The 27203-nt window shown below is 40.6% G+C and overlaps 2 protein-coding genes across 4 annotated transcripts in view; both read right to left on the bottom strand.

Moving 5' to 3' along the window:
* Positions 1–183: 183 nt before the first annotated feature.
* Positions 184–17246, bottom strand: LOC134087406 (uncharacterized). Of its 2 annotated transcripts, none has more exons than XM_062540882.1 (25): positions 17165–17246; positions 15194–15316; positions 14699–14844; positions 13928–14114; positions 12267–13789; positions 11966–12125; positions 11751–11816; positions 11527–11630; positions 11396–11443; positions 10723–10872; positions 10469–10576; positions 10123–10273; positions 9738–10007; positions 9482–9526; positions 9283–9362; positions 8220–8332; positions 6907–7090; positions 6626–6710; positions 6336–6481; positions 5548–5638; positions 5038–5186; positions 4836–4921; positions 4547–4616; positions 1672–1793; positions 184–986 (listed from the first exon to the last, which is right to left on the bottom strand). In XM_062540882.1, exons 2-25 carry the CDS (start codon positions 15306–15308, stop codon positions 809–811), a joined length of 4377 nt encoding a protein of 1458 aa, XP_062396866.1. In that variant the 5' UTR covers positions 15309–15316; positions 17165–17246; the 3' UTR covers positions 184–808. The 2 variants fall into 2 exon arrangements, with proteins under 2 accessions (XP_062396866.1, XP_062396865.1); XM_062540881.1 differs by lacking the exon at positions 17165–17246 and adding an exon at positions 15486–15538.
* Positions 17247–22560: 5314 nt separating this feature from the next.
* dnmt3bb.1 (DNA (cytosine-5-)-methyltransferase 3 beta, duplicate b.1) overlaps positions 22561–27203 on the bottom strand; it is a 48899-nt gene continuing 44256 nt past the window's right edge. For both annotated transcript variants that reach the window (XM_062540879.1, XM_062540880.1), the window contains exons 21-22: positions 26684–26802; positions 22561–25164 (exon numbers count right to left, since the gene is read on the bottom strand). In XM_062540879.1, the coding sequence (XP_062396863.1) occupies positions 25023–25164; positions 26684–26802 (261 nt within the window). In that variant the 3' untranslated portion in view covers positions 22561–25022. The remainder of the gene's footprint in view (positions 25165–26683; positions 26803–27203) is intronic.

The raw sequence follows: 27203 nt of genomic DNA, 5'->3' as shown, positions 1-27203 counted from the left end.
ACAATCTTTGCATCTACACAGGATTCCTACCTTGATTCATGCATAGCCTGTTCTGCATGTTCTGATCATATCAATAATCTTGATTTACCTGCCAAATGGTAGGCAGGATTGAGTGGTCTTGGAAAAGGCCATTGGGACACTGTAACCTCAAACAAAATGCCACACAAAGTAATTATTGGAGAAATTGAGCTACATTTATTTGACAGTATTGCATTTGTGATATTGGCAACATTTGTGATGATTTTCATCTTTAACAGATACATTCTCCCAAAGCCAACACTTATGAGTTTTTATCCATCAATATGGAAGCTTCCCGGGAGGACCTGATGACGTTTGATCGAGGATCCTGCAGAAACAACTACTTGGAAGTCATCACAAATTACTTTGAGTAGTTCTCTGAGCAAAATAAAAATCTCACAGCAAACTTTTAAAAAACAGATGACTACATCTGTATGAGGTAAATGTGTTTCACATTTCATATATTAGGACACAGGCAGTGAGCATTTTACAAGATCATAATGTACATGAGTTTCAGGAATACGTTAAGAAAATTGTATGTAAAAATAGTGTAGATTAAGGTATGATTGCCCCCGAGAGGAAATTTGTGCACATAATACACACTCTAATGTTCGATTTCCTTTTTTAAAAAAAAACCACACTGGTATAAAGTTTTAACTAACAAAATGCATGAGGAGATATTCAATTCATTAAAACGCGAGAAATCAGAATTTTAAATCAGAGATTTAAAACCTAAATACATTCAGTTCCACGAAAATTCATCACCAATACAAATACATTTCTTTGATGATCATCCTGTTGTATTAGTGGTGATAACTGTGGTCATGTCATAACAAGCAAAATAGTCCTTAAGAGGGGCGAAGAGGTGCCTGATGACGGGGACACTCCAGGATTTACCCAGGACCTTCTGCCGCTGCTGACGTCCCATGTTTCTCACATCCGTGTAGTGTTTGGGAAACCCAAAGATCCTAGAAGTGCACATGGTGGCAAACAAACAACTTGTGAGTCTGAATGTAATGAAAAATCATAACACAAAATCAAACACGTTTCAAGGAAGCAATAATTATGTTCATCCACATTTTAAAGTGTACCTGCACCCCATAACTCCACCCACTTCACATTTCTGAAAAAGGCTTTCAAAATGGGCGAGACGTTCTGAAATTTGGAAGGGAGTGCAGCACTGCTGCAGCCAATCAACCATGGTGATTGATTTTGTGTCAATCTGGGAAAGAGTGCTGCAGACATGGCTTATCACAGGTAGGCTAATCAGAGCAGCAGTTGTTGGGGCGTTTCATTCCTAATTTGTAACGACCGGTGACGTAGATTCGCCAGAGAAGCAGGACTATGTCAGCATTCCAATAGCATTTTGCACCAAAATGCCATGGCATATTTCAACCTGTAGAAGGCGCCGAGAGCTATATCTCCAATACAAAATCATACGAAATTTTACTTTTCTCGACACGATTTTTGTCAATATTAACCCTGGTAATAGTGTAGTTCACCACTGAGTAATTTCAATCAATCAACAGCTCAAAACACATATTTTAGGGTGCAGTTACACTTTAAATATAGTTGTCGGCATCACATCTCATAAAATCTGTGCCAGGTACAAGTTTGCAATCTAATTTGTGTAATGTGTGAAATGCAAATTACTTTTCCAACTCTGTGATCCACAAATTATCATCTTTCCCATTCATAATGACAGGAATTATAATTTCTCTTGGGCCTTGCTTCAGAGAATTAGACCTTGTGGTAATGGTCCTCACTTTGGTAACCTGTTTGAAAATGATGTTAGTAGTCACACCACATTTAATGCTTACCCAACCATTTCATGAGAATTAACCCTTTGATGCATGAGCTATTGAAACCCCCTCTAATGCATAACATGGGTCACAAGTGACCCGCATTCATTTTCTATGGAGTTTTGTTGAAGGGCTAGGGTTTCTTAGCAATTTCTTTAAAAAAAACTTATTTTCATGACCCAGCACTCCATGAATTCCTCAATTAACTTGTTTTTGTTCATTACAAGACTAAGTTGTATTTTTTTCTCTTAAACTTTTTAAAGAAAAACACTTTTCTGTCAATACCCCTCTAATTCATAACATGGGTCACAAGTGACCCGCATTCATTTTCAATGGAGTTTTGTTGAAGGGTTAGGGTTTCTCAGCTATTTTCAAGAAAATAATTCAATTTATAATTTAATATTCCAGGTTTCCATCACTTATTTAGTTTCTTCCAAACACCAATCATTATTTTCATTAATTGATGGTCACTCCTTGAATTCTAACACTTTTTATGTGCCTAAATTACATTTGAACACATGGGTCACAAATGACCCGCATTCATTTCCTATGTAAAATGAACCTATAATCAACATTTATTTGCAGTACTCTTTGAAATCAGTGTCATTTGTCATTTCATATTAAAATTTACCATTACATATTAATATTTTAACAAACACCAATAATTATATTCATTCCTCTATGCCTACTCCATGAATGTGACTAAGTTTTGTGAAACAATACAATGATTGAACACATGCGTCAGAAATGACCTGTGTCTGCAAAGTGTGATTGTGAGTAAGATAATGAATATTATGTGAACCATTTTATGTAACTATAATATTTGCAAAACCATGGCGATATGGGGAGTGCTGAGACAACCCAGCCACAAGAGGACTTAAGACAAGAAAATCCAAGAGAAAGCGATGCAGCCTTTGTCCAACTGCCAGTGATAGAAAAGTCACCCTCTCCTGCTCCAAATGCACACGGCCTGTGTGCCAGGACCATAAAGTGACTGTGGTCATTTGTGAAACATCCCTACTGGTACGCTGGTAGCTGGTTTGAGCTGATCTTTGCTAGTTTTCTTCCAGCTATTGCTGCTAGCTGGTGTAGCTGGTTAGGCCACCAGGTTGACATGCTGGCGTGACCATCTGAGGAAGCTGGTCATGGCCTGTCGTGTGGGATACCGCTGGTGTTAGATGGTCATGCTGGTGACCAGCCTGCCAAGCTTGACATTGTTGGTGTGAGATGGTCATGCTGGCTTGCTAGAATGACCAACATAAGCTGGCATGGCCAGTAAAAACCAACAATGTAGACCAGCAACACCAGTTAAAATGACCAGCTTGAGGTGGTACGACAAGCAAAACCATCAGTTTTAGTCGCATTTACTACTTCTCCACAGTTTGAAAGTTAACCAGTTCTCCAAGTCCTCTCGCTATAGATCTATTTTCACATCCCTCAGACCGTCACCACGGTATACCTATGAATGATGCCATCCACAGGTAGACCATGGTGACGGTCTGAGAGAAGTCTCATAGATCCATAGTTATGGACATAAATTGCGTTACTGATGCACTGCAGTTCTGTATTGGTATTCAAAGTGTCAGTGACATAATGTACAGTGTTTTACAAAAGCAAATAAAAAATGTTTAGATATAATAACAGCTATTTCTTTTTTTTCAGATTATTTTTTTGGCCTTTTTATGCCTTTAAATGGACAGGACTGTAGAGTATGACAGGAAGTGAGTGGGAGAGAGAATTGGGGTGGGATCTGGAAAGGACCACGGGACAGGAATTAAACCCGGGTCGCCGGCGTGTGGTGCAGGTGCCCCAACCGCGTCACGGCTGGGGCCTATAACAACTATTTCTAATCAGATTAGTATTAGAAATATTAGAATTTGTTGTTTGTATTAAAATTGTTCTCATAATATTCATTATCTTACTCACAATCACACTTTGCACACACAGGTCATTTCTGACCCATGTGTTCAATCATTGTATTGTTTCACTAAACTTACTCACATTCATAGAGTAGTCATAGAGGAGTGAACGATTATTGCTGTTTATTAAAATCTGAATTTGTAATGGTAAATTTGAATATTAAATGACTAATTACACTGATTTCAAAGAGTACTGCAAAGAAATTCTGATTATAGGCTAATTTTACATAGGAAATGAATGCGGGTCATTTGTGACCCATGTGTTCAAATGTAATTTAGACAAATAAAAAGAGTTGGAATTCAAGGAGTATCCATCAATTAATGAAAATAATAATTGATGTTTGGAAGAAGCTAAGTAAGTGATGGAAACCTGGAATATTAGATGACAAATTAAATTATTTTCTTAAATATAGCTAAGAAACCCTAACTCTTCAACAAAACTCCATAGAAAATGAATGCGGGTCACTTGTGACCCATGTTATGCATTAGAGGGGTAGTGACAGAAAAAAGTGTTTTTATTTAAGAAGTTTAAGAGAAAAAAATTATATTTAGTATTGTAATGAACAAAAACAAGTTAATTGAGGATATCATGGAGTGCTGGGTCATGAAAATAAGTTATAGCTGAGTTACAGAAAAAATAAACTCGTCCGGGTCACTTGTGACCCATGTTATGCATTTAAGGGTTAAAGGAATTCAATCAGTTATTTCAGTAGTTTGTGATGTAGAAGAACTTTATTTAACTTTAAAGTTACGTTCAATAGATTCAAAATATTTTCCTAGTAAACATATAGTTCTTAAGAGCCTGACCTTTGCTATGCGGCCAATCTCCAAGCATTCTTGTAGAGTCAACTTGTCATTCTGAGAGGCAATGATGGGCCTGACCACAGAAGACAGAGTTTAGATTTTCAGGAAGATACTACCACGTGCAGCTTTACATTGTATAGTGATTCTGACCACAAAAGACTGTATATCTATGACCCAGTAAAGGACTCCATTCAGTTGAAAGGACCAAACTAGGCAGTTAAGTCCACCATCTCAAGCAGTATTTCTAAGCAATTTGAATCAACAACACACTGGAATAACATGATGCACAGACCTGTTCATTCCAGGAAGGTTTCCCCAGAAGCAGCGAGCTCTATGGGCCGGACTGACTTTCACAGCATCAATCAGCACTGGATTACACTGCAGAGCGCAAACACAAGGATTACTTCAGGTCAGGACGAAGACAGTTGAGGCCATTTTGAACAACAATATCAAGCAAGGCTCTTATCTAACCAACCAAACACAGAGAGCCTTACCTCCAGAAAGCGACAGATGTCAGTCTTGTCTTTGTGAGACATGAACGACACATTCTCAAACAGCCAAAAGAATGGTTTGGGGTCATCCTCTTTGGGCCTCAGGATGTTGAGCACACGGTAGAACTCAAAGAAGAGTCTCCCCGTTCCCTCTGCAGCAGATTATACCATTAGGACAGGCTTCAGATCACAACCAGTAACACATCAGCAACACTGATATTCCCATGGGAGGTAATGCACAAGATGACTTTCAAATGGGTGCAATACTGCCCTCTAGTGACTTGTCACAGCATCAATCAGCATTGGATTACACTGCAGAGCGCAAACATGTCCACATTACATCTTGGGTTCTAGGACTACACATGGCAAACAATTCATCCCGATTCATCGATAATGATTCAACTCTTCAAAAGGCTATTTTCATTGCTCTAAATACATGTGAATAGTTATATAATTTCCTACGAAGCAAACGAATGCATGAGGGGGAAAAAAACGCATGGGAGTTCTCCTTACCAAATAATCCTTTACGTGCAGGATTAACAATGGACAAGTCATTGCATGGACTTCCCCCGATGAGGAGATCGAACGGCCCCCACTCCGCAATCTAAGATAAACAATTTTGCTTTGTGAAATACAATTCCTACCTATGGCTCAAACAGCAGCTCTAGTGATGCACAGACTGAAACAGACTACATGCATGGAGGACTCTTCCAGTATGCTCATCTATTTCCAGTGGAGTGTTAACTCTGTTGTTACGCCATCTTTATCTTTACGGCATGTTGTGTTCTGCTCCTTACATCTTCACTCCGACACTGAGGTTGCATTCACACTGGGTCCTTTGAACTGGACTGTCACTGTACCTGATTGCGATTATGGCCCTGACCCAGCTGGTTTCCGTTCCCATTACATTTTTGTTTTACGGACACAGGTTTGCTTATGTCATATAATACACACTAGCTTCTATTTACCAATATCACTTAGTAATGTCACAAAAACAACAGTTTATTTCTTGGTTTTGGAGCAGGTAGCATTCAAACTGCAACTAAGTTCTAAAAAAACATACCCCTGACCACTGCTTTCTAGCGGACTCTGGTCTGCACCCAATATTTGCAATGGGCCAGTCAGCCATACCGGTCAACAAGGCCGATATTGGCCGATATTAATGTCAGGCCAATATATATTGGTGCATCTATAAAAAGCCCTGGGTGGTTTCTTTTTACACATATGCTCATATAGCAACTGAAATGGGTCATTTATTTAAATATAAATTAGAAAAAGGAAAAACACAAATCTAGACATACATGGTCCTTTGTGATGGTCCGAACGTCATCCTTGTGCACAATTTTGCCATCATGGTTCACCATTGATACAGAAATGGACTCATCATCAATCTCTGATGCCACGTACGTGTCCACTTTAAATCCCAAGTCTTTCAGAACCAGATATCCTGTAAGGCAACAAGAACAACAACAAAAAAACACTTGAATTTACTTAACGTTTGCATTCCCAAACTCAACACTTTTATTGCCTATTGAACAATATTCAAATTTCGGCTCACTAAATGAACCTTCCCCACAGGCAAGGCACCAACCTGTGGCTATGCCATCAAACAGGGAGAGAACTCTGAGGGGCCTCCGCTGGCTGGCTGGGACGGACGGGTAAACCCGGTGAGGTTCCTGAGAGGTAAAAAAAGAAGAGAAAATATATATATATATTTTTTTAAAAGTATGAGTAGACTTTTTTCTTTTCTTTTTAATCTGAGTGGATGTTCACAGTGAACCTTGTACAACACAATCACTTGAATGATTATTAGCAGCTTCTTGCCTGGCCTCCCATAATGGCCACACACACACACACACACAACACACTTACAAACGCCAAGCCGCTGTCATTCGCAAAAAACGCCTGGACACGGATGCTCCAGTCCTCCCGAGGTTTGAGGGCACCTCCTGCACTGCTGGGCTCGCACAGGTAACAGATCCAGGGGTCCACCTCCTTCAGCCGGTCAAAGGTTCCCGCACCCACCAGGATGTTCAGGCAGTCCACACAGTATGACCTTCGGAGAGGAGAGAGGACTGTGTTGACATCACAGCCATGTGATGGTGGGAGGGCATGTGTTCTATATTATACAACAGTTAGGTCCGGTCGAACGATTTAGCAATATCTGATTGGACGAGACGCGTTCTATCAGTGGTGATATTAACCGATATCACCACTGGTGACTCTTCACAGCTAATAATCACTCCGCGACGGTTGATTATTCGCTTTGATTTGATTCCATGTTCTTTGACTTAGCAGTTGCATAGCAACCACAAGCGTTCTGAGCTAGGCCTACTTCACATAGCGGAGGAACTGGGCTAAATAAATTTATTTAAACGATGGCAAATAATAATTATCCTTCCTAAAAATGCACTCGGGTATCTTTTTTTTGTTGGCAATGGAACTGTTGTATAAAAGCATTATCGCACTCGTGGTCGTGGTGTAGTTGGCCAATATCGCCACGGCTGTAGTTACCTACGGCACTCAGCCTTCGGCTTCGTGCCTGTGGCGAACCACAGCCGTGGCGATATTGGCCAACAACACCACTCCCACTCGTGCGATAATGCTTAAATAACTTACATTTCCAAAGGATGATAGAAGACAGGAAAGGAAAGTAGAGACTGTTTTGAAATTGAGATTTGATATTTCTCAGCCGGTTCCACAAGGCTGGTTCCCTCTCAGAGAAACCAAACATAACCAAAAGGTCAGTGGCAGCCAATGGCACATTACCCTACAGTCACATTCCCTACCAAAGACAGTGAACCTTCCACTCGCTTCTGAGTGGACGTTACACAAGGGTTTATTTTGCACGTGATTGATCGCTACATGCTAGGTTGCTGGCAGATAAAATTGTGCTTTACTACAAAACCAGAGTTTTATAGATTTAATAGTGCTTATTTCTCATATTTTTTTTCAAAATATACCAAAACCCTGAATTTACTTGATACTATAGAAATACTTCTGTCTATGAATTAGCTCTGCCATCTTGGATTATTTTGGACCGACCTTGTTCCCGGCATAGCAACCATTTGTCACTTGCCTCTGTGGAACAACCATTCCCATTGAGAGTTAATGGCAGCCTGTCGCTTCGTCGCTGTCTCTTGTAGCTAATGTGACTGTATGGTTAGAGGGAAGCCCTCACATACCGGCAGCAGTTACGATTCCCACACAGGATGACCTCCAACCCAGCACAGCACACCGTGCAGTACGACTGGTAGCCATCCTCATCATAGCGGTAAAGTGTCTCAGTGAAATTATCCTGGAGGGAAAAAAACAATAAATATAAAAAAATATATATATATATAAAACATACAGTACCTGTATGTATTCCGCTAGAGCAATGTACATTTGATCAGTTCAGTCAACAGGCCACTTAAACTCCACCATGCCTTAGTTATGCTGCTTTAGCATAGCGTCATGGACTTCTCATGTGTCATGCCATACAACTCCTCTTCTCCCCTCTCCCTCTGTCTCTCTCAACTCTCCCTCTTTCCCTCTCTCCCTGTCCTGTCGTTCAACTCCCTCTACTTCCCTCTCCCCCTCTGCCTTTTCCTTCTATAGTATAATAATTTATATCCCCATTGATATGCTTATTAATACCAACCATCATGACTTATCGTAATACTGACCCACTTTATTTCTCTTCCCTTACCCCTATACCTCACCTATGAGGTAAACAATTACCAGTCATAAGCCATCTTTGTGCCTGGCCCTCATCACACCTGAAGTCCCATCCCTCTGACTGCCATTGCCATAGTCATCCCTATGACTGCCCTACCATCGCCTGCTGTGGTTCCCTGCCCGAATCCCTGGCCCACGCATCCTAGCGACCCATTACTTTCCGAAATTACTAATGGATTACTAATGGACAATGGACAATTTATTCCCTACACTGGACTATTTGAACCTTCTGATCCTACAAATGACTTTACTCTACTGTAACTGACCCTAGGCAGATGGGTTGGGCCCTTGAGTCGTGGATCTGTCTGAGGTTTCTTCCTATATGTATCTCCAATTCTAGGGAGTTTTTCCTTGCCCCTGTTACTCATGGGCTCTCTTTGAATGTTTAACACTCTGTAAAGCACCATGAGACATGTGTAATGTTTTGATACTCTATAAGTGAAATTGAAATTGAAATTGAAATTGAAATTAAAGTCTGAAGCGACAGAGGTTAGACAAAGACTCAGAAATGTGGCCCGGAGGACTCACCTTGCACTTTAAACAAAGACTTCCTTCAAATAATGGATGGATGATGCTGATCTGAGCCGTTCCACAGGACAAGCAGAAATCTTTAGGTAAAGAATCACAAAACATTTCCACTAAGACCAACTCCGATAGAAAAAACAGGAGGCATAATGTCCATTTTTACAACAAATGACACACACTCACACACACACACACATACTACCTTCAATATTCTTCCCCTTGACCAAAACCTGATCGATCATTTGATCTGGGGAAAAAGAGACAACACATTATTATAAAATATGTCTAATTCAGAGGAGAGCGACCTAAAAATCAGACTTTATGTGTGAGGAATGTGGCAGAAAATGGTTGTGTAAACACAATGCACCAATGCTGATTTTTACACACTTTGTAATACATCTCAAGGAATAATATGAAACAAATCAAAAGCATGACTAGAGAGTTTAGTAGAGACTCACCTCTGCTGAAGTCTGATTCGGGCTCTGACTCTGGCTGACTTTCTAAAGATCGTTTCTGAGCTTTGTCTTTCTTGACGCCAATTTTGTATTTTCTCGGACGACCCAGAATACCAGTGCGAGGAGACTTTGTCCCATTTCCAACAATTGGTTTGGGCTTCATGGCTATGGTATCGGTACCATTCTCCAGGTGTAAGGAGTTCATTTGTTTCAAACACACAGATACTTCTTTCGAGCCGGACAGAGTAGACTCATTCCCATTAGGTATTTGTTCTGCAATTTTGTACAAATAAAAATGTAATTATAAATATATTGTAAATATACAGTATTAAATAAATGCCAGATGTATATTCGAAACACCAATGTGATCCTGTTTTCTGTTGATCACCTGTGGGGCTGTTTGTCTGGGGTAAAGGCTTGAGGCCCTCAGGTCCAGAGGGCATGAAGCCATTGAAAGCCCAATCCAACGTTTGTCGCAGAAGCTCGTCTTTGTTATCGGTCTTCAATGAGAATATCTTCCCACACCGCTCTGCTGCTGTCTGCAAAGACAAGGACAAAAATAGTGATATTGGCAATACATACATACATATATATATATATATATATATATAAACATAACATTGCTTTTACACCTGGGTCAGCAGCAACTCCTACAGTATTGTCACTACAATGACAGCACAACAACGTATAAGCATTAACATAGACGATGTGAGCGAGCAAGTTTGCATGGTCACCTGCAGGGACTGGAGAATAGCAGCCTTATATGGGGCAAGAGTAGCAAGAGATTTGTGGCAGAAGCTCTCAGCGAAAGCTGAGAAAGGGTGAAGTCCACCAACATGAATCTATAATGAATAGATAGAATAGAATAATTCACCAAATGTACAACATACGCGAATATCAATAAGGCTGTCAGCATTGCCATTAAATAAATCATAAATTATTAAATGCAAACGAAAACAACAACTAAGAAAACCTGTGCTCTGCTCACCCTAGAAAGCAATCCATCCCCAAACCACTTCACTTTGCGGATGCCAGGCTTTGTGTTCTTGGTTCGCCATGGCAACACTTCCCCTGGCCATCTGGAGTAGCCAGTCACATTACCCCAAACCAGATCGCCAGCTTCAAATCCCCTCCCATCCTGCATTGGAGAACAGCGTAGTTAGCCTGTTTAGCAGACGTCTTTAACCAAAATGACATGGACTTGCAACAGTGAATTCAGGAATACAGTCTCCTCCATAAATTGGAACACATGCTAAGGTTGACGATAAGGAGCAACATAAAATAGTATTTTGGAAATTGATCTTAATGCCTGAAATAAAACAACAAGGAAAAATCCAACCTTTAAGGACAACCATTATCTTTGAGAATGAATAATGTTTACAAACGCTTTTTCACACCTCTTTTGTGGGGACAGGTGCGTTGGAATGTTAACCAGTTATACTTGAAGGAGAGAATCCCGCACACTGTCCATTACGCATGCAAACATTTATTCAGTATTCACAACGTTTCGGTCATATAGAGGCAGGCAGATTTGTATTTTTAAATGCCAGTTATTTCATGGATCCAGGACACTATGCACCCTAATAAAAATGAAAAAAAAATAAAAAAAAATCTGCCTGCCTCTATGGGAATTTTTACACACAAAAGAGACAATTTCTCACCTGGTATGGGTAACCTTGTTTTTGTCTATTAGGAGTTGATGCTAAGTTCTGTGAAAAAAAATCATATTCAGATATTAAGTCTATGTAAAGACACAAAAACAGATGATAACACAATCAACTAAGATCCTTACCTCATTATGTGATACATCTGTCAAAATGACCTCCTCATTGTCATCCATGTCCTCCTCCTCCAGATCATCAATAACTATTGATTCTGATATACTTGGTTTTGTTTCTAAATGAAAATGGTAGAAGGATATCAGATAAAAGAATATATATATATATATACAAAATGTTAGATTTCTGCCTTACTACATTGCTGAATACATGTTTTGAAGGTCTTGTGTGCACTCACCTTTTACCAGCACAACGTCTTCTTTAGCCTCCTCCTCAGTATCTACTTCACTCAGTTCTACCACATCTAGAGATAATGACAACGTCAGTGAAACAATAAATTGTTCAGTTAAATAGATAGATAGGGGAAATTCAAGAATTGTTCAGGTAGTGTAAAAAGAATAACAGCATGCATCAACGAAATCAGGTTTTTCAACCACGATTTCTCCAACTGACCTGTCAATGGGGATGTTGATGGTCTTTGTGGCCTCTGTGGGGTAGTGGCCTCTGTGCTGCCACCTGGGGCATCATCAACGTCAGCGTCCGGTTTCTTGGGAGCCTCTTCTGTCTTTTCAACTGGTACATCCTTCCGGCTCTCACCAACTGTCTGAAATACCTGCAATATAAATTGTTTAGTTCAGATTTCATGAAATCTCAAAATTGCAGTGCACCTTTGTAGTTTGTAGTCACACTATCATCACACACACGCACGCACACACGTAATGTGTTCCGAGCTCAGAAAATTCCTGACACACACCTGAGCAAAGATCTTGTCCTCTTTTAGCATTCTGGGGAAAGACATAAAACTGAGGATGAGTTTACGGAACATGGATGACTTTCCCATGATCCTCAACGCGCCTTTCCAATGCTGATCCACATCAGGCTGGCTGTCCACGTCCTCACAGAGCTGATACTCGAGGAAGTCATCCGTGAGCTGGGCCACCTCCTCCGGGTTCTTGCAGAGGCCCATCTGGGTGGCAGTGTCGGTCACCGCTCTGCTCGTCACCTCAAGCCGCCCCTCGGGTTTCAAGATGGCAGCCATGTTTACAAAGGCTACAGTGGAGAGAGGCAGGCTCTTGACAATGCTGGACGTGACTGCTGCATAGAAAGAGACCGTATTCTTGTGGAATTCGTCCAACAATTCAGTGAGCTCTGCCTTGTGCAAAGACAGGAAATCTTCAACCTCGTGGCCCACTTTCACCTTGCCTATAGGAAGGTGTTCTGCTGCATCTTTTAGAAGTGAGTCATCATACTTCCTGAGGTAACGTGCGATGGCTGTCAATTGGAGGAAACTAGAGGTGTAGCTTTGAATCAGACCAGATGAAACATTGAGGATCTGGCCAAAGTTTGAACCCTCTTCCAGTATCTCCTGAAATTTAGCCAGTGGTTGCAAGGCAAAGCTTAGGAACATGATCATCAGCCTCAGCTTACGGTCCACGAGGAAGGAATGGATCTGACGTGCTCCCTCCTCCTCGACCTTCTGAGAACCAAAGTATTTGGTCAGTGTAGACCAACGACTGGAAATATTACCAAGAGTCCTGGTGAATAGCAAGGACTGCATAGTTAAAGGGCGATTAGTGTCCAGCTTTGCCAAGTCACTGAAGAGCTGCTTTAGAGTATCATTGGTGACAGACGAAGAGTTGTGCGCAGACATCTTCCTGATAAGTTCTAAGACCTGCTCATAATGTCCTGTTGCTGTGAGACCCTCATGACATGCTTGTGCTGTCAAACTCACAAGGCCACACAATGACACCACTGAAGACTGCATGGCTTTTAGACCCAATGTGAACACACTGCTCTGGTCACGGTCCACCAAATTGGAGTAAAACACGGTGAGGTTTTCCACTGGAATATCAAACCTGTCCAACGTCTCTATCAGACTTGTTGTCTCTGTATCTTCCATGGGCTGGATAACATCCAGTATACGCAAACAATAGCTTCCGACAGTTTGGTCAAAGAACCCGATCAAGATCACATTTCCTGTTTCCTGCTCTCCCAGTTCCACACCCACATACAGGTACAAACAGTATGGCGTTTGGGCACATATGGCTGCAATATCCTTTGGGTATCCATGACCAAGAGTGGCCCTGACACCATTGCAGGACGATGATGAGCTGAAGCCAGCTGATAGTTCAGACGCATGTTTGCGGATGAATCTTAATGTGGCAGCACTGCAGGAAGAGGAATTCATTGAGTCGACCTCTGCCATGTCTGTGCTTGGGAGACGAGATGGTGCAGATTCACAATCCCCAGAGTTATTGGATTTGCCCTCTTCTTCGGCTGTGACATGGGGAAAAGATTAAATAATGCCAGTGTGAAACTCATGTCTCAATGACAATCAAATCAACTATTTTGACAGTCAAATGAACTATTTTCCTACAAAGGGAGGCCAGGAAATGATAAACAGAAGAGCCTTACAGAAGATCAGCTGTGTCAATGCTTTTGGTCGCTGAGCAGGTAATGGCCCCAGTCCCTCCTCATCACAGGTTTTCAAAGAACTGCATTTCTGTCCTTCACAGTTACCGTTGAACACACCTTTGAACCAAAGCAGAAGACTCAAGGCCTCCTCAGATTTTCCTTGAATCAAAGTCTCCACAGGGATTGTCTGCAATACAGAGTACAAGTAAGCAACATGAAACACCGTTACTCAAAATCACAATAACACAAATACTAAGTAATACAGAGATTGCTTGATTTACATATTCTGAATAGGTATAGACCATGTGTCTCAACCTTTTAGGATCATTAAAAAAATGACTGGCTTGGGCAAGGTAGACCGACTTGTAGAACAACAATTTCCATAACGCAGCCTTGCTGACTAGCAGTGAAACCCAAGTCAATGAAGACAGCAAAAATAGGGGCTACAGTTGAGTCAACAGTATAGTAAGCATTTAAAGGCTATTTTGTAATCATGAAAATGGAAAAAGGTTCGCACACTTGAAATCCGTATTGTGTGTGGTCACGGTTGAAACGTAATTCTGTGCAAGAGAAAAGAGGAAATAAAACTAAAAATAAGGATTTCAAGTGTGCGAACCTTTTTCCATTTGTATGATTTACCCTTGTTCTGCACCTTGACCTGGGATGTGCACATACTTTTCCACTATAACAATTTTGTAATCATGTCAATGTTTACAAACCTCTGATCCCTTCCTCCTCTAACATATTTCCTGTCTTTCCGTAATCACTTACTTTAGTGATTCCTTTCTTCCTAAAGGCAACTTGAAGAAGGCTGTAGTTGTGGAGGATATCCAGTTCCTCCTGTGCCGTAAGGTTGACCCGATCCATATTTACAGAACCAGGGAACAATAGGTCCATCAGCTGGCAGAATGCAGCACCTAAAAGTCCAAAATCACAGTCATTATGAACTGCTAGGCATGTCTAATGCAAAGAATGGATTAAATAAAATGTAAGACAAATATGCCTGTAACTAAAGACATAAGCTTAATTCTTGAACTACACAATAAAAGGATTTATGGACATTATTCTGTGTGCTCAATTCCCCTTCATTACATTACATTTAGCAGACACTTTTTGTCCAAAGTGACTTAAATACAAATATATTACAAGGGACTACTTTCTCTCTCTCACACACACACACACACACACACACACACACACACACACACACACACACACACACACACACACACACACACACACACACACACACACACTTCAGTTTACCTGAGCATGTCTGTTCCACCTTGGTGAAGCCTGCTTGCAGTGCCTGATTAAGCCAGCACAGCAGTTCGTTTTCACTGTGCTGCTCAGCTGGCGTCGGTTCCATTTCCACAATCATCTTCTAGCCTGTCTCATGGAAACACATAAACCTGTCAAGACACGGAGTAAGACAACCTGTCTACTTCAACAAGGATATGGAGATGAGTAGCCTATGATTTGCTTATACAAAGAGTGTGAGTTCCCCGCGCAAGGCAGGATGGGAACACGCAGGCTGTGAGTAATCGGAGCAAAATACCTGACAACTGGGAAGTGAAAGTAGTGTCGCCTAGCCTACATGATTGTTTAGCACAGCATGGAAGAGGAATTCACAACATGTAAAAGGGACGTAGCAGTGTTGAAACAAACTACTGGTTCAAAGTGGTTAAGTGTTTAAGTTTAGGTGATTATGTTTAAGGCCGCATAGGCTGTCCTACTTGTACACGCATGCTCTTCCTTTTCTAGATCACTCAACCAGGCTCTAGATTCTTTTCTTTTTTTTTACCGCCAAATATCCTAATAGAGAACCCGCTCCGCCCATACATTCAGCCCTAATCTGTGCACTGCAGCCAGAGATCATCTGAAAAGAGACTACAGCCAGCCCAAACACTCAATCTTCGGTTGAAAAGGTGCAAAAGCACTTTTTTAATGGGGAGAAGTGACTGTTTTTTTTAATGGGGAGAAGTGACCAAGTACCCTGAACAAACTCATATTTCGTGAAACCACTTGGGTCCCTTTAATTGACACCACCCGTCTTATGATCTTCATAACATCTAAAGCCTACCTTACACTGACAAGATTTGGGAAAGATTATTGAAAGATTGTAGTCTTTGAACTAATGCCCATCATTCAAGCTTTACTCAAAAGACTACAATCTTTCAAGATTCTTTCCCAAATCGTGCCAGTGTAAGGTAGGCTTTAGCACGTGTGATTCTGATTCACCTCAGTGGAAGAGCTAGGTCTACTGTCACTTTTCCATTTATTGCAAATGTTGTCATATATTTATAGGTCGTAAAGGGTGTTAATGACCAAACTGATTCACAAATAATGAGTTTATTGAGGGTTGTTAGCCACTTATCCCATAAATTATATCTAACATAAATTGCAAATATTCAGACAGCCGGCCGTTTACACTAAAGATTGGCCATTTTCTTTTCAGATGGTCCCCGGACGTAACGCGCACCATGTTTCACAGGGAATCCTGGGAAATTATCTTTTCTCTCTTGAAGCACAAAGAGGATAGCCAAGCCAACTCTAAAAAGCCGGTCCTCACGTCGAGTAATTTAAATCCATCTTAATACATTTAATCAAACGTCCTCCCCTGCAACCGAATGTTTTAGAACTACGCCATTTACGCTTGTTTTGGACATGGCCATGTCAAGCCATAGGCCAGCTTTCTTTTGTATCCATGTGCCAGAATTGAATTAGTGTAAAATCAAAATACCCGTGTAACACCAATCGAGCTAAATTACAAATTACCCAAATACTCAAGAAGCCGAGGCTATCAAACTACCACGTGCCAGAGCCGCACTTGACTATTGTGGCTTGATAAACATGGCCCTTCATGAAATAACATAATATCCTTTTCCGACATGGACATAATGTTACACTGCTGTGTTGGGCTACAATGTTGCTGAAATATCGACGTTCGTTGGCGTTCCATAACTTGGGGTCAGTGAATTCTAAAACAAAAGCGAATAACAAAGATTTAAATAGCCTATCTGTTGTCATTAAGATCGCCAGCTATCTATTTTTGTTTTCTTAATAGTCTACAGGTTTACACGTGTTTCCGTAAGGGCTCGGTTTGTAGTCGGATAGGCTGTTGATAGGCTAAACATCTTCCGCATGCCTGGCCTAACTGGTAAAGTAGGCTAACGTTAGTTTACGAAATAACCTGCAACGCCTAAAAATGGCAGTCAAGAAAAAATCGTGACTTACCACCACCCAAGCTTCAAGATGTAACTGGGTATTACCTATAGCCTACCCCTGGATTTTTTTCTTGCGTCCTCCCCCTGACCCTTTGGAACACCCTCCCCTGTGATTGGTCTAGCATAGAACAATTGATCGTAAAGAATTCGTAGGCTTTCGCTGGGCCTTTCACTAGCCCACGCCCAGTGTTAAAGTAGAATTCCGGCGATTTTGCAGTTTGAACGTACGTCGCCGTTTCTCGATGTCACTGAGTAGCCGAGGCCTACTATCGGTATCCTACGAAAAAAACGAAAGCAATCGGTTCTACCTAGCTGCAGCCAATAGCTAGAGCTACCAGGCAGTTACAAGAATCTGAATAGGCTATACATACTCATGAGTTATATTTAGTTTACAAAACGTCCTGCAAACTTTTGTTCAATGTATTTACGAACGTACAAGCCAACATGTTGTATAACGTTGCGTAATGACAAACCCCCTTAACAAATAGGCCAGATAACGTCGCATGGTGGCATTCCACAAATCCTGGACGACACACTGGGATTGAACAATGATTCTCTAGTTCTAACGTTTATCTATCAGACTCCGACATCATTAAATCCCGATTTGACTTCTACGCTACAACTGGAAAAATGTAGCCGCTTAATCTGAATTAGAAGTTTCACCCCGATTTCTCATTAAAGAGCATAAAAAACTCGACCTTCCATCACAGCTGCTATTGCCTAAATGTGCGTAATCGTCTTTCCAGTTTCCAGCAATGTATGGTTCAATAATTTCTTCCCAATCCAAAGAAACGCTCTCAGCGCAAAATCACTAATGGACCTCAGTGCACTGACCCCGACTAGCCTGGTTATTTCATTGCAATTTCGTTGCAATTTCAAACCAACCTCATTTAAGTGTAACCATGAATTAGGCTAATTAAACAAGAACGCTAATCATTCACTATTTCAAACATTATTTCGAACTAAACCTAATAAATTGCAGCAGGTTTGCAAAAAGCCCTTTCCAAAAAATCGGTAGGCTAGCTAATACTGAAATGCAGAAGTTGCCTTTAGTCACCAACATGTTCGTCTATTGACCGTCTTCAACATCACACTTTGTACGCGTAAGCCTAACCAATTTGTTAGATCGTACACCAAAATTAGGTTTAATTTATCCCTCGATGCACTGTGCGATCCTTGTGGAAAATATTTTGAATATAATATTGTTTTACTGTTGCATAAAATGAGCCTTCATAATTATATCAGTGTAGCCTATGAGGCTACCACAATGAAGCAACTTATAATTTTGATACGTCAAACGCAGGCTATAAACACTTACCATTATAACAAAAATAGCCTACGTATTGAATTGAGTGCATTACAACTATCATACTTCAAATTTCAGTTGTATAGGGGAGCTACACCAGGCGCGTAACTGAAGCGTAAATGGATTTTACGCGTAGCGAACGGAACGCTTCAGTTACGCGCCTGGTGTAGCTCCCCTGTTAGCCTGCCTCTATATGATGTTAAAATAATAAATATATGCAGATCATCATGAAGACACAACATCATTGTTTACTGGTGAGAAAGCTCCATAAACCTACCCAAACATTCACAGGCGCACACACACACACACACACACACACACACACACACACACACACACACACACACACACACACACACACACACACACACATCGAAGATTTGAGGTCACACACACAAAACAACTCTCCACTTCAATACCTGCACCTAGTGACGCTGCTGACCATGTGGGTGTCCTAGAAGAACTGCTTTGTGGTGATCCCCTCTCCAGGACGATGCTGATAATGGTGCACTGTCACTTTAAGGGCATTGAGTCTACATAGCAACATTTTTGACAGCTCCAGTCAAAAACGACTATGATAATAAACAAACTATTGTTTGTGCCACATTTATAGAGCAGTATAAACAATGATATGCATGCCTTTAACTTGGTATAAACAGCCGTCATTGCTTTGGAAACAGAAGCATGCCATGACATGATGCTCTCTAGATATTTTCTGTTTGCAATTGAATTATGAGCTTTCTCATTCGTTTTGACATGTCTTTTGGCAACTGGATAACTCCAAAATCTCCTAGCCATGTCTTTGTTGCCTTCACGATTTACTTATACGTTTCTTATATCCAAAAGGATACATTCATTGTAAACAATGACAATGCAGCTGGAACATCTCTGTCTCCCTCTCTCTCTTTACAACTCAAGATGCCTTCCCAATTAAATGGAGTAGCATAAAGTTGAAATGATATCTGCTGCATAGTGGAGATTGAGAGGAAACATATCATCTTTGCATGCAAGATGTAGCTGTCTTTTGACATTGTAAATGTTCTGAAGAATGAAAAGCAGTTTGAAGTAAAGCTACTTATACTTATCGGCTAAACGCTGGTGCCCCGACGATCCCCTGATCCCCCTTGCACGCAGTGCGTAATGCACGTGGTGGTAGCAGCGGCACTGCCTGTACCTCACTTTTTGGAAGTGTAGTAAGCTATTTGTCTCAGCAGAGAAACACAGGCAGGTTACACTGTAGCAAAGAGAAAGAGCCTCGGGCCTCAAACCTGGGCTTACAGGCTGGCAAGCCGGCAGCTTGACCACTAAACACTAAAGAGACAGGGACATTTGGTATGGTAGTCAGAGCACATAGTGATGGCATGTCGTAAAAGTTCGAGAGGCACACTCTCTAGTGCCTCACTGGTACCTCAGACAGCTCACCCACCTTCTTTGGCATCACAGCAAGCCAGGGGCTGCGACACCAGATTCCATTGTTGAACTTTCTAGGTGTCATGGGCTTAATTCAATGAACCATCCATGAAGGCAGGTGCCTGATTTATGACCTTCGTGAAATGCTTTTGAAGGCTGTTCTGTTGGTGATGTGTTTGCCCATAATGGTTGAGTTGTAAGAGATTTTGTTTTTGAGGGTAAATTGGTTCGGTTGTTGATTGGCCGCTGTGTAAAACTCCATACCTAGAAATTGATCATGTCTCCTGTGTATGTTTTCAAAGAGAGGATCTGGGCCTGTAAAAGTGGCTGTTGTCCTTATAGGCTCCTAGCAAATACCAAAAAACAGGAATGGAGCTCGCTCACAAAAAGTATAATCCAAAAAACCGAGAGTTCACATAAAAAAATGTCCTGTGTATGTTTGGAATTGCTATGGCCATAGGGGAGTCTTATGTACAATGTTGTCACAGGGCAACATGCAGGTTTTTTTATAATGTCATGACACCTTCATTGATGTGTTATGAAAAGTGTTGATAACATGTTTTCTATCAATAAAGGTTTCTCATATTTTATTCTTGATGATTTACTGGAAGAAAACTGAAAAATGCCTTTTTCGCAAGGGTAAATATGGCTTCACCTTGCTTTGGATAGCACTGGGGTTTCCGATCAATTGGATGTCTCATATTGTTTAAACAAGCCAAATTAGGTTATGTTGTCTTTAGGTAAAAAGGTGGAGGCTAAAATCGCATTTATAATGACTTGAACCCAAGCAGAGTGCCACACCGCAGTGCTTATTTGAGCCACCCACGGACGTTAAGACTCGCATGTATTTCTTACATTTTGGTACAGCTAATGCACTCATTTTTCAGGTACTTGTTGACAGCCATGTCAACGAACTCGAAACTGGTTTGCTGACTTTAAGTAAGCTAGTGTACAGAACTATTCATGGGTTTCATCAGGACCATGCAGTCTGCATTCATAGACTAGGTTCTTGATTTCATACACCTGTGGCATGAAACACATGAATACTACACTAACTAGAATTATATTACTGCCTGTTTGAACCTACATTTTGTGAGTGGAAGAATTAAAGTAAAGAATATGTATAAGTGATGCCTGGGTAAACTCTCTGATTACCTTTTTGGTTTCTCCATGCAAGATAAGTAGGGCTAAATGCTAAGGTGTGTCAGCATCAACAGCATATTGACAGCAATTAGCTGGGTCAACATATGATTCTTTTTAACAGTATAAAAGGGTAGTCAGAGTGAATCCGCGGCTTGTGTATGGAATAGAGCTTTATGCAAACCCTCTGGAGAGATTTTGGAAAGATTCCAAAGTGTCTGTGGCCAAAGTAAATATGACAGTAGATAAATGCAGGACTGTGAGTGAGGTTCTAAGCATATTCTTTATTCCTGCATGATGAATGTGTTATTTTAGCATTGTTCCAAGTGTCTGGCTAAAAAAATTAGATTGAATTTGTAGACCATTTAAACAGGCTTATGTTCAAATTGGTCAGTCTTGCAGATCAAACCAGATACATCAGATCTGAGCTGTGAGTGTGTTGCAGTGAGAAGATGAATTGATCATTGGGACAAGAGCTCTGGAGTCATAACATGGAAGACCAGTTCCATGTTACATAAAACATATTTATTCATTATTTTAACAATAAGCTCACTGGCAACACGATGAGCCAAAAGCTACAGGCCACCTTTAGGCAATGTGTCTATTGCCACTATTTTTACCATACAAATCATTTACAAATAGAGGTCATTCTCCAATGTTGCAAATGTCATTATACTGTAAGTGTGTGATGATTTTGCAGTTGCAGAAAGGCCTAACAGATTGCAGAGGTGCCCTATTCATAGTCTGTGGAAGAGCCTGAGATAGAACCGTTTATAAAGTTTATAAAGGGCAAGATAGAGAAAGAGGGACAGATATGTGTCGTACATTAAAATAGTGAAGAAAGATGCCATGGAAAGCATAGTGTTGTGGAGATTGAGAGAAGATTTATACAAAATGAGGTAGAATTAAAAAGGCAAATAGGCTAATAGGGGGACCTTGACCTGTTTATAATAGACACAGGTCTGAGCAACTCTAAAGCAGAGAAATGAAATGGAGAACTAATGTTGAAGAGTCATTCAAAGCTGCACATTATAAACATAATATGTGTTTATATTTCCCACAAAAATATAATTGTTGCCTACCACAGTTGCAATACCGTAACCCATATCCCACAAACCCATCTATAGTAGTAACATTTTAAATTTAAGATCAAATGTGCGTAGGAATTTCTGTGGTTGGTTTGGCTTTGTATTATTTTAGCCACGATTCATGTTTTTTGTTTACCATCATTGATGGCCTTCTAGTCTGTTCCTTACTTGGACACCAAGAGTCAATGAAAAAGCCAGTGCAGTGGCCTGAAGAAACAGAAGGACTGTTTAAAAGTGTTTCAGTGGATAGGGTTCTCTACCGGCATCACTTCACTATCAAGAATCAGTCAAATAATGACTGTTGTCTTCTCTTGTCACTTACAGTATGTCCTACAAAATCAAGATGTTGATCATTTGTTCTGGATGGTTCCAATACTTGTGCTCCATGATTTGTATTAGCTTATAAAGCATGACCTTACAGTTGGATGTCGAAATACAATAAGGTTCACAACAAGCAAAGTGTAACATAATGTATTATCAGTTTTATTGACAGTGTTCAAGAATATCAAGTAAAACAGTATAAAAATAGAGTTGTGGGTGCTTTTATGTTAAAAGGAAAGTCTTGTTCTTGAATGTTTTATTCTCAGAATAAAACCATAGCTATGGTTAAAATAAAACAACTGGGCACTAGTACAGGATTGAGTATACCACAAACTATTCTTTCACAGAAGTTAAAAAACACAAATGTTTTTATATAACAAAATGTAAAATCAAAGACTACTCAAAACTATTTTAAAAGCTGTCATTTCTTCTACTTTGTTTCTTTAAACATAAAGGCTTTATGTATACATCAAGCTTTAAAGTATTAAAAACATGAGTAAAAAACATAGTGAGTTGGGAATATGGTCATGGCAGAGCAGAAAGTCCATTAGCCAAGAGAAACCGGCTGTCTTTTCAAGCATGTCCACATGTAATTAGTCTGGATTAGACTTGAGAAAGTTCCATGTTTCAGTAACAGTGACTTAACAGAATCTTTCATTACATGTTGTGATCTATGAGGAAGTATTCACTTTATGTGTGCACCAACAGACATCAGGAAATACCAAAAACGTTTTGAGAGAATGGCAATAGTTATTGCAATAATGCAAATTCTTGTAGTGTGCACAAGATTTAAAATGTTTGTTCATATCTCTCTGTCCGGATAATTATCATAAAAAACTGTAATAACTGTAATATCCAGTTGGTTGGCCATGAGAATACACCTTACATATAGAGAATATACTAGCAGTAGCTCAAAAGACATTGTATACATAAAAGTATGAGACAAAAATGCTAATTACAAAATGATTAGCAGACAGTAAAAATTAAGATTTTTCTTCAATATAAAAAGCTACAGCAGAGTGCTCTCTTGTTAAGGCAAACCTAGCACCGTTCCATCTCTCCCACCACTCTCTACTGAGAAAAAACAACAGGCTTCTAGAACAGTAGACCTGTTCTTTGTATTCGCTACGCAACACCAACATTCTGTTGATTTGGACTTTGGAATTTTCCATTTCTTAAGATCTTTACATTTAAAATGCAATGGTGAGTTGTAAACATTGGGTTCGTCAAAGGACCAGACACAGTACAGTACAAAATCTCAATAAAAGTGTTCAATGACTTGATTTGTCAAGACAATGTACAGACAAGTTTCCAAAAAATCTTACAACAAGCATGAAGATAATGCCCTCTAGTGGACATGACACACATGTCTTCTACAGTATACTTAAGAGTTCTCTTTCAGTATTCACTGGATAAAACATACAAATTTTAAATCTGGCAAACACAAAATGAGACATTTCCGGCCAGTATTGGATAATACGGTCTATGTACTTTGAAATGGGAAACTTTCTGATTTAGATAATATTTCTGTTAAGTGATTTATATTTAGTTATATATAGTAGCATTAAATCTTACATTTAAAAATATCTTGTACTTTTATGCATCATTCTCATACATTCTTCAACCCTTCAAAGTGACACCAAACTATTCTATTTCTTCTTGGATAATATTCTATTTTCTCAATTTTAAGACATTGCACAAATGTACAATTGCATTATTTTTGCAAAGGAAACACATTGTTCTCGCAAAGGGGTATTCCATGCAATCTACACAGAAATAAACTACAGTGCCCAAATACAGCCAAAAGTAAATTGGTATGGTGTGTCAAAAACACCTTTTTTTGCATTGATTATGATTTCAAGTATATCTTTATAACTGGATATAAAAAAAACATCTTTCTAAAAATGTTGCCATTTATGATGAAAACACATTCTTGATCGTTCTGTTAAGTGTTTCTTACGGACATACATAAATGACATTTACTGATGTAAATGACACTTATCAACAGCACAACGTCTCCAAAAACAAATACAAACGCTGTCTTCTCTCTGATCATTCCAGCGTCTAAAAGGACTTTCTTTTGTTTTTTATCTCACCCTGAGTTTGGGAGTGACGCCGAGGCTGAACTTGAAGCCTGTCATGTGGTCACTGTACAGTAATGTGGCACCGGGTTGGTCCAGGCTATTGAACTGAGCATCTTTGCCTTTCCCTGGCTTTTAGAGGGGGAGCCCCTTGGACATGTCTGACAACAAACAGTTATCATAAATCGCACACTCTTCCTTTCTCACTCTTACCCCTTTCTCACTCTCTCTCAAACACACACACACCACACACACACAGACACACAATCCGACAGCCACCTTTCACTTCACCTTTGCTGAGTACTTTAACACTGAGGATCCTGGTTGGTCCGTCCACCAATGAGGAAGTTATGCGGGCCTATAGTTGTTAAGAGATGGCACTGTAAGCTCTGTGCTCATTGGAGCTCCCTATCGCCTTCAGAGATGGACTCTGGTGACAGACCCCTGAGTGTGTGTCTGTGTGTGTGTCTGTGTGTGTGTGTGGTTGTGGAGGAGAAGCAGCGCTTGGTATCAAGAGGCTCATTATTCACAGGCGAAGTAGTCCTTCAGTGGGGCGAAGAGGTGACGGATCACTGGCACGCTCCAGGACCTTCCCAGCAGCTTCTGACGAGCGCCTCGCCCCATGTTGGACACGTCTGTGTAGTGGACAGGAAACCCAAAAATCCTGGGGAGGCGCACAAAAAGAGACTTAGTCAAGAAGACTGAACACGAGCATAGACATGTTTTTTGAGCTCCGACATGTTTAAATGCAAACCACAAATTAAAAGTGAATCATTGTTGATTATTTCTGTTAAATTTCATCCTGGGGAGGCGCACAAAAAGAGACTTAGTCAAGAAGACTAAACACGAGCATAGACATGTTTTTTGAGCTCCGACATGTTTAAATGCAAACCACAAATTAAAAGTGAATCATTGTTGATTATTTCTGTTAAATTTCATCCTAGGGAGATGCACAAAAAGAGACTTAGTCAAGGAGACTAAACACGAGCATACAGTAATTTCCCACATATAAGCCGCATTGTGTATAAGCCGCAGGACAGTGTTTTATGCAAGTTAAAAGAAACAAAACCATATTAACACCATATTAACTGCCCCCCTGTATTAACCTCATAGATGAAGAAATTTTGCAAAATCAATGTATAAGCCGCGGCTAATAGTCGGGAAATTACGGTAGACATGTTTTTTGAGCTCCGACATGTTTAAATGCAAACCACAAATTAAATGTGAGTCATTGTTGATTATTTCTGTTAAATTTTACAATCTTGTTGGTCCGAGGAGAACAAAATTGCCAACGGACTTCACACAAGCACAGACATGTTTTTGAACTCAATATCATGTGCAAGTGCAAGCCATAGATTAAAAGCTAAGCATTGCGATTCTCTCTGTTTAATTTTAGAATCCAGTTGTCAGAGTTAAAAAAAAACTCATGGGATATTTCTCAACTTCTTCTTATCCTGCCGTCATTAACGGCACCAAAACCACACCCGCAGGTTTGAGGAAGTGGGATTAAGTATTACATGTGAATTTGCACATGTCCAGTTTATTTGAATTCTTTTCTCAGGACTTTGTCCTGTATTTTTGTCCAGTGTTCAAATGTTCATTAAAGTGATTAAAAGTGAATCATGGGGTTCTTTAGAGTGAACAAACCAGTAAAATAGAGACTTTTGCTCTTGCAGGACTGGGTGTTAATTCACAACAGGAATTGTTTACGAGGAGAGAGTTGCAAATGGAAATGGAACGCCCCCTGAGCTGTTCCTTATTGTCAACTTGTTAGAGCTGAGTACCCGAGTTTGAATTTCCAAGATGGCTGCACTCATGTATGCATGTGTGCTGGGCTGGCGTGTGTTGGGCTGGCATGTGTGTGATGGCGTGTGCGTTGGGCTGGCATGTGTGTTGGGCTGGCATGTGTGTGATGGCGTGTGTGTTGGGCTGGCGTGTGTTTGGCTGGTGTGTGTTTGGCTGGCATGTGTGTGCTGGCGTGTGTTGGGCTGGCATGTGTGTGCTGGCATGTGTGTGCTGGCGTGTGTTGGGCTGGCATGTGTGTGCTGGCATGTGTGTTGGGCTGGCGTGTGTTGGGCTGGCATGTGTGTGCTGGCATGTGTGGGCTGGCGTGTGTTGGGCTGGCATGTGTGTGCTGGCATGTGTGTTGGGCTGGCGTGTGTGTGCTGGCATGTGTGCCTCACCTCTCCAGCTCGGTGCACCACAAGATGTCCTCCTTTCCGTTCATGAGGACGGGGAAGTGCTGGTCCTTGCCCTGCTTGATGGAGTTGGAGCGCGTGGTGATGGTGCGCACCTTCCCGAACTGCACAGGGGAGGGCAGAGAGAAGTGGGCGCACACAAGTCAACAACAAACAGAAACAAACAAACAACACTCGCACAACTTTGCTTGCTCTGATTTTGAACCTGAACCCTGAACATTAAAAGTTGACACTTGCTTAAAAATAATGATTCCTGAAGAATTTCTGACCTACAGAGATGTAGCAGTTACGTCACAAAAACAGAGTTCTGACCCACTGGCGGGAAAAAAGGTGTTCTGATCAGTAGCCTGCCAGCCATTCGCAGCCTAATATTTGTGGATCCCCCCACCACTTAACCCCCTACCAAACCATACTAATGAATGAACGATCGCTTATTTAGGATGAATACACATGAGTCAAAAATCTGACAAAATCCTGATCTGCGGACAGAGAAAAGCAACAACAC

This window comes from Sardina pilchardus, chromosome 7 (genome assembly GCF_963854185.1).
Source record: "Sardina pilchardus chromosome 7, fSarPil1.1, whole genome shotgun sequence".
In the NCBI taxonomy this organism is placed as follows: Eukaryota; Metazoa; Chordata; class Actinopteri; order Clupeiformes; family Clupeidae; genus Sardina; species Sardina pilchardus.
This window is presented reverse-complemented; position numbering and strand designations above follow the sequence as displayed.

Coding starts and splice junctions, on each gene's coding strand:
- LOC134087406 (XM_062540882.1), bottom strand. CDS start 15,308: ATGATTGTGGAAATGGAACCGACGCCAGCTGAGCAGCACAGTGAAAAC. Junction 12,126..12,266: donor AGGACAAGATCTTTGCTCAG/GTGTGTGTCAGG, acceptor TTTATATTGCAG/GTATTTCAGACAGTTGGTGA. Junction 9,363..9,481: donor CAAGGGGAAGAATATTGAAG/GTAGTATGTGTG, acceptor CTTTACCTAAAG/ATTTCTGCTTGTCCTGTGGA.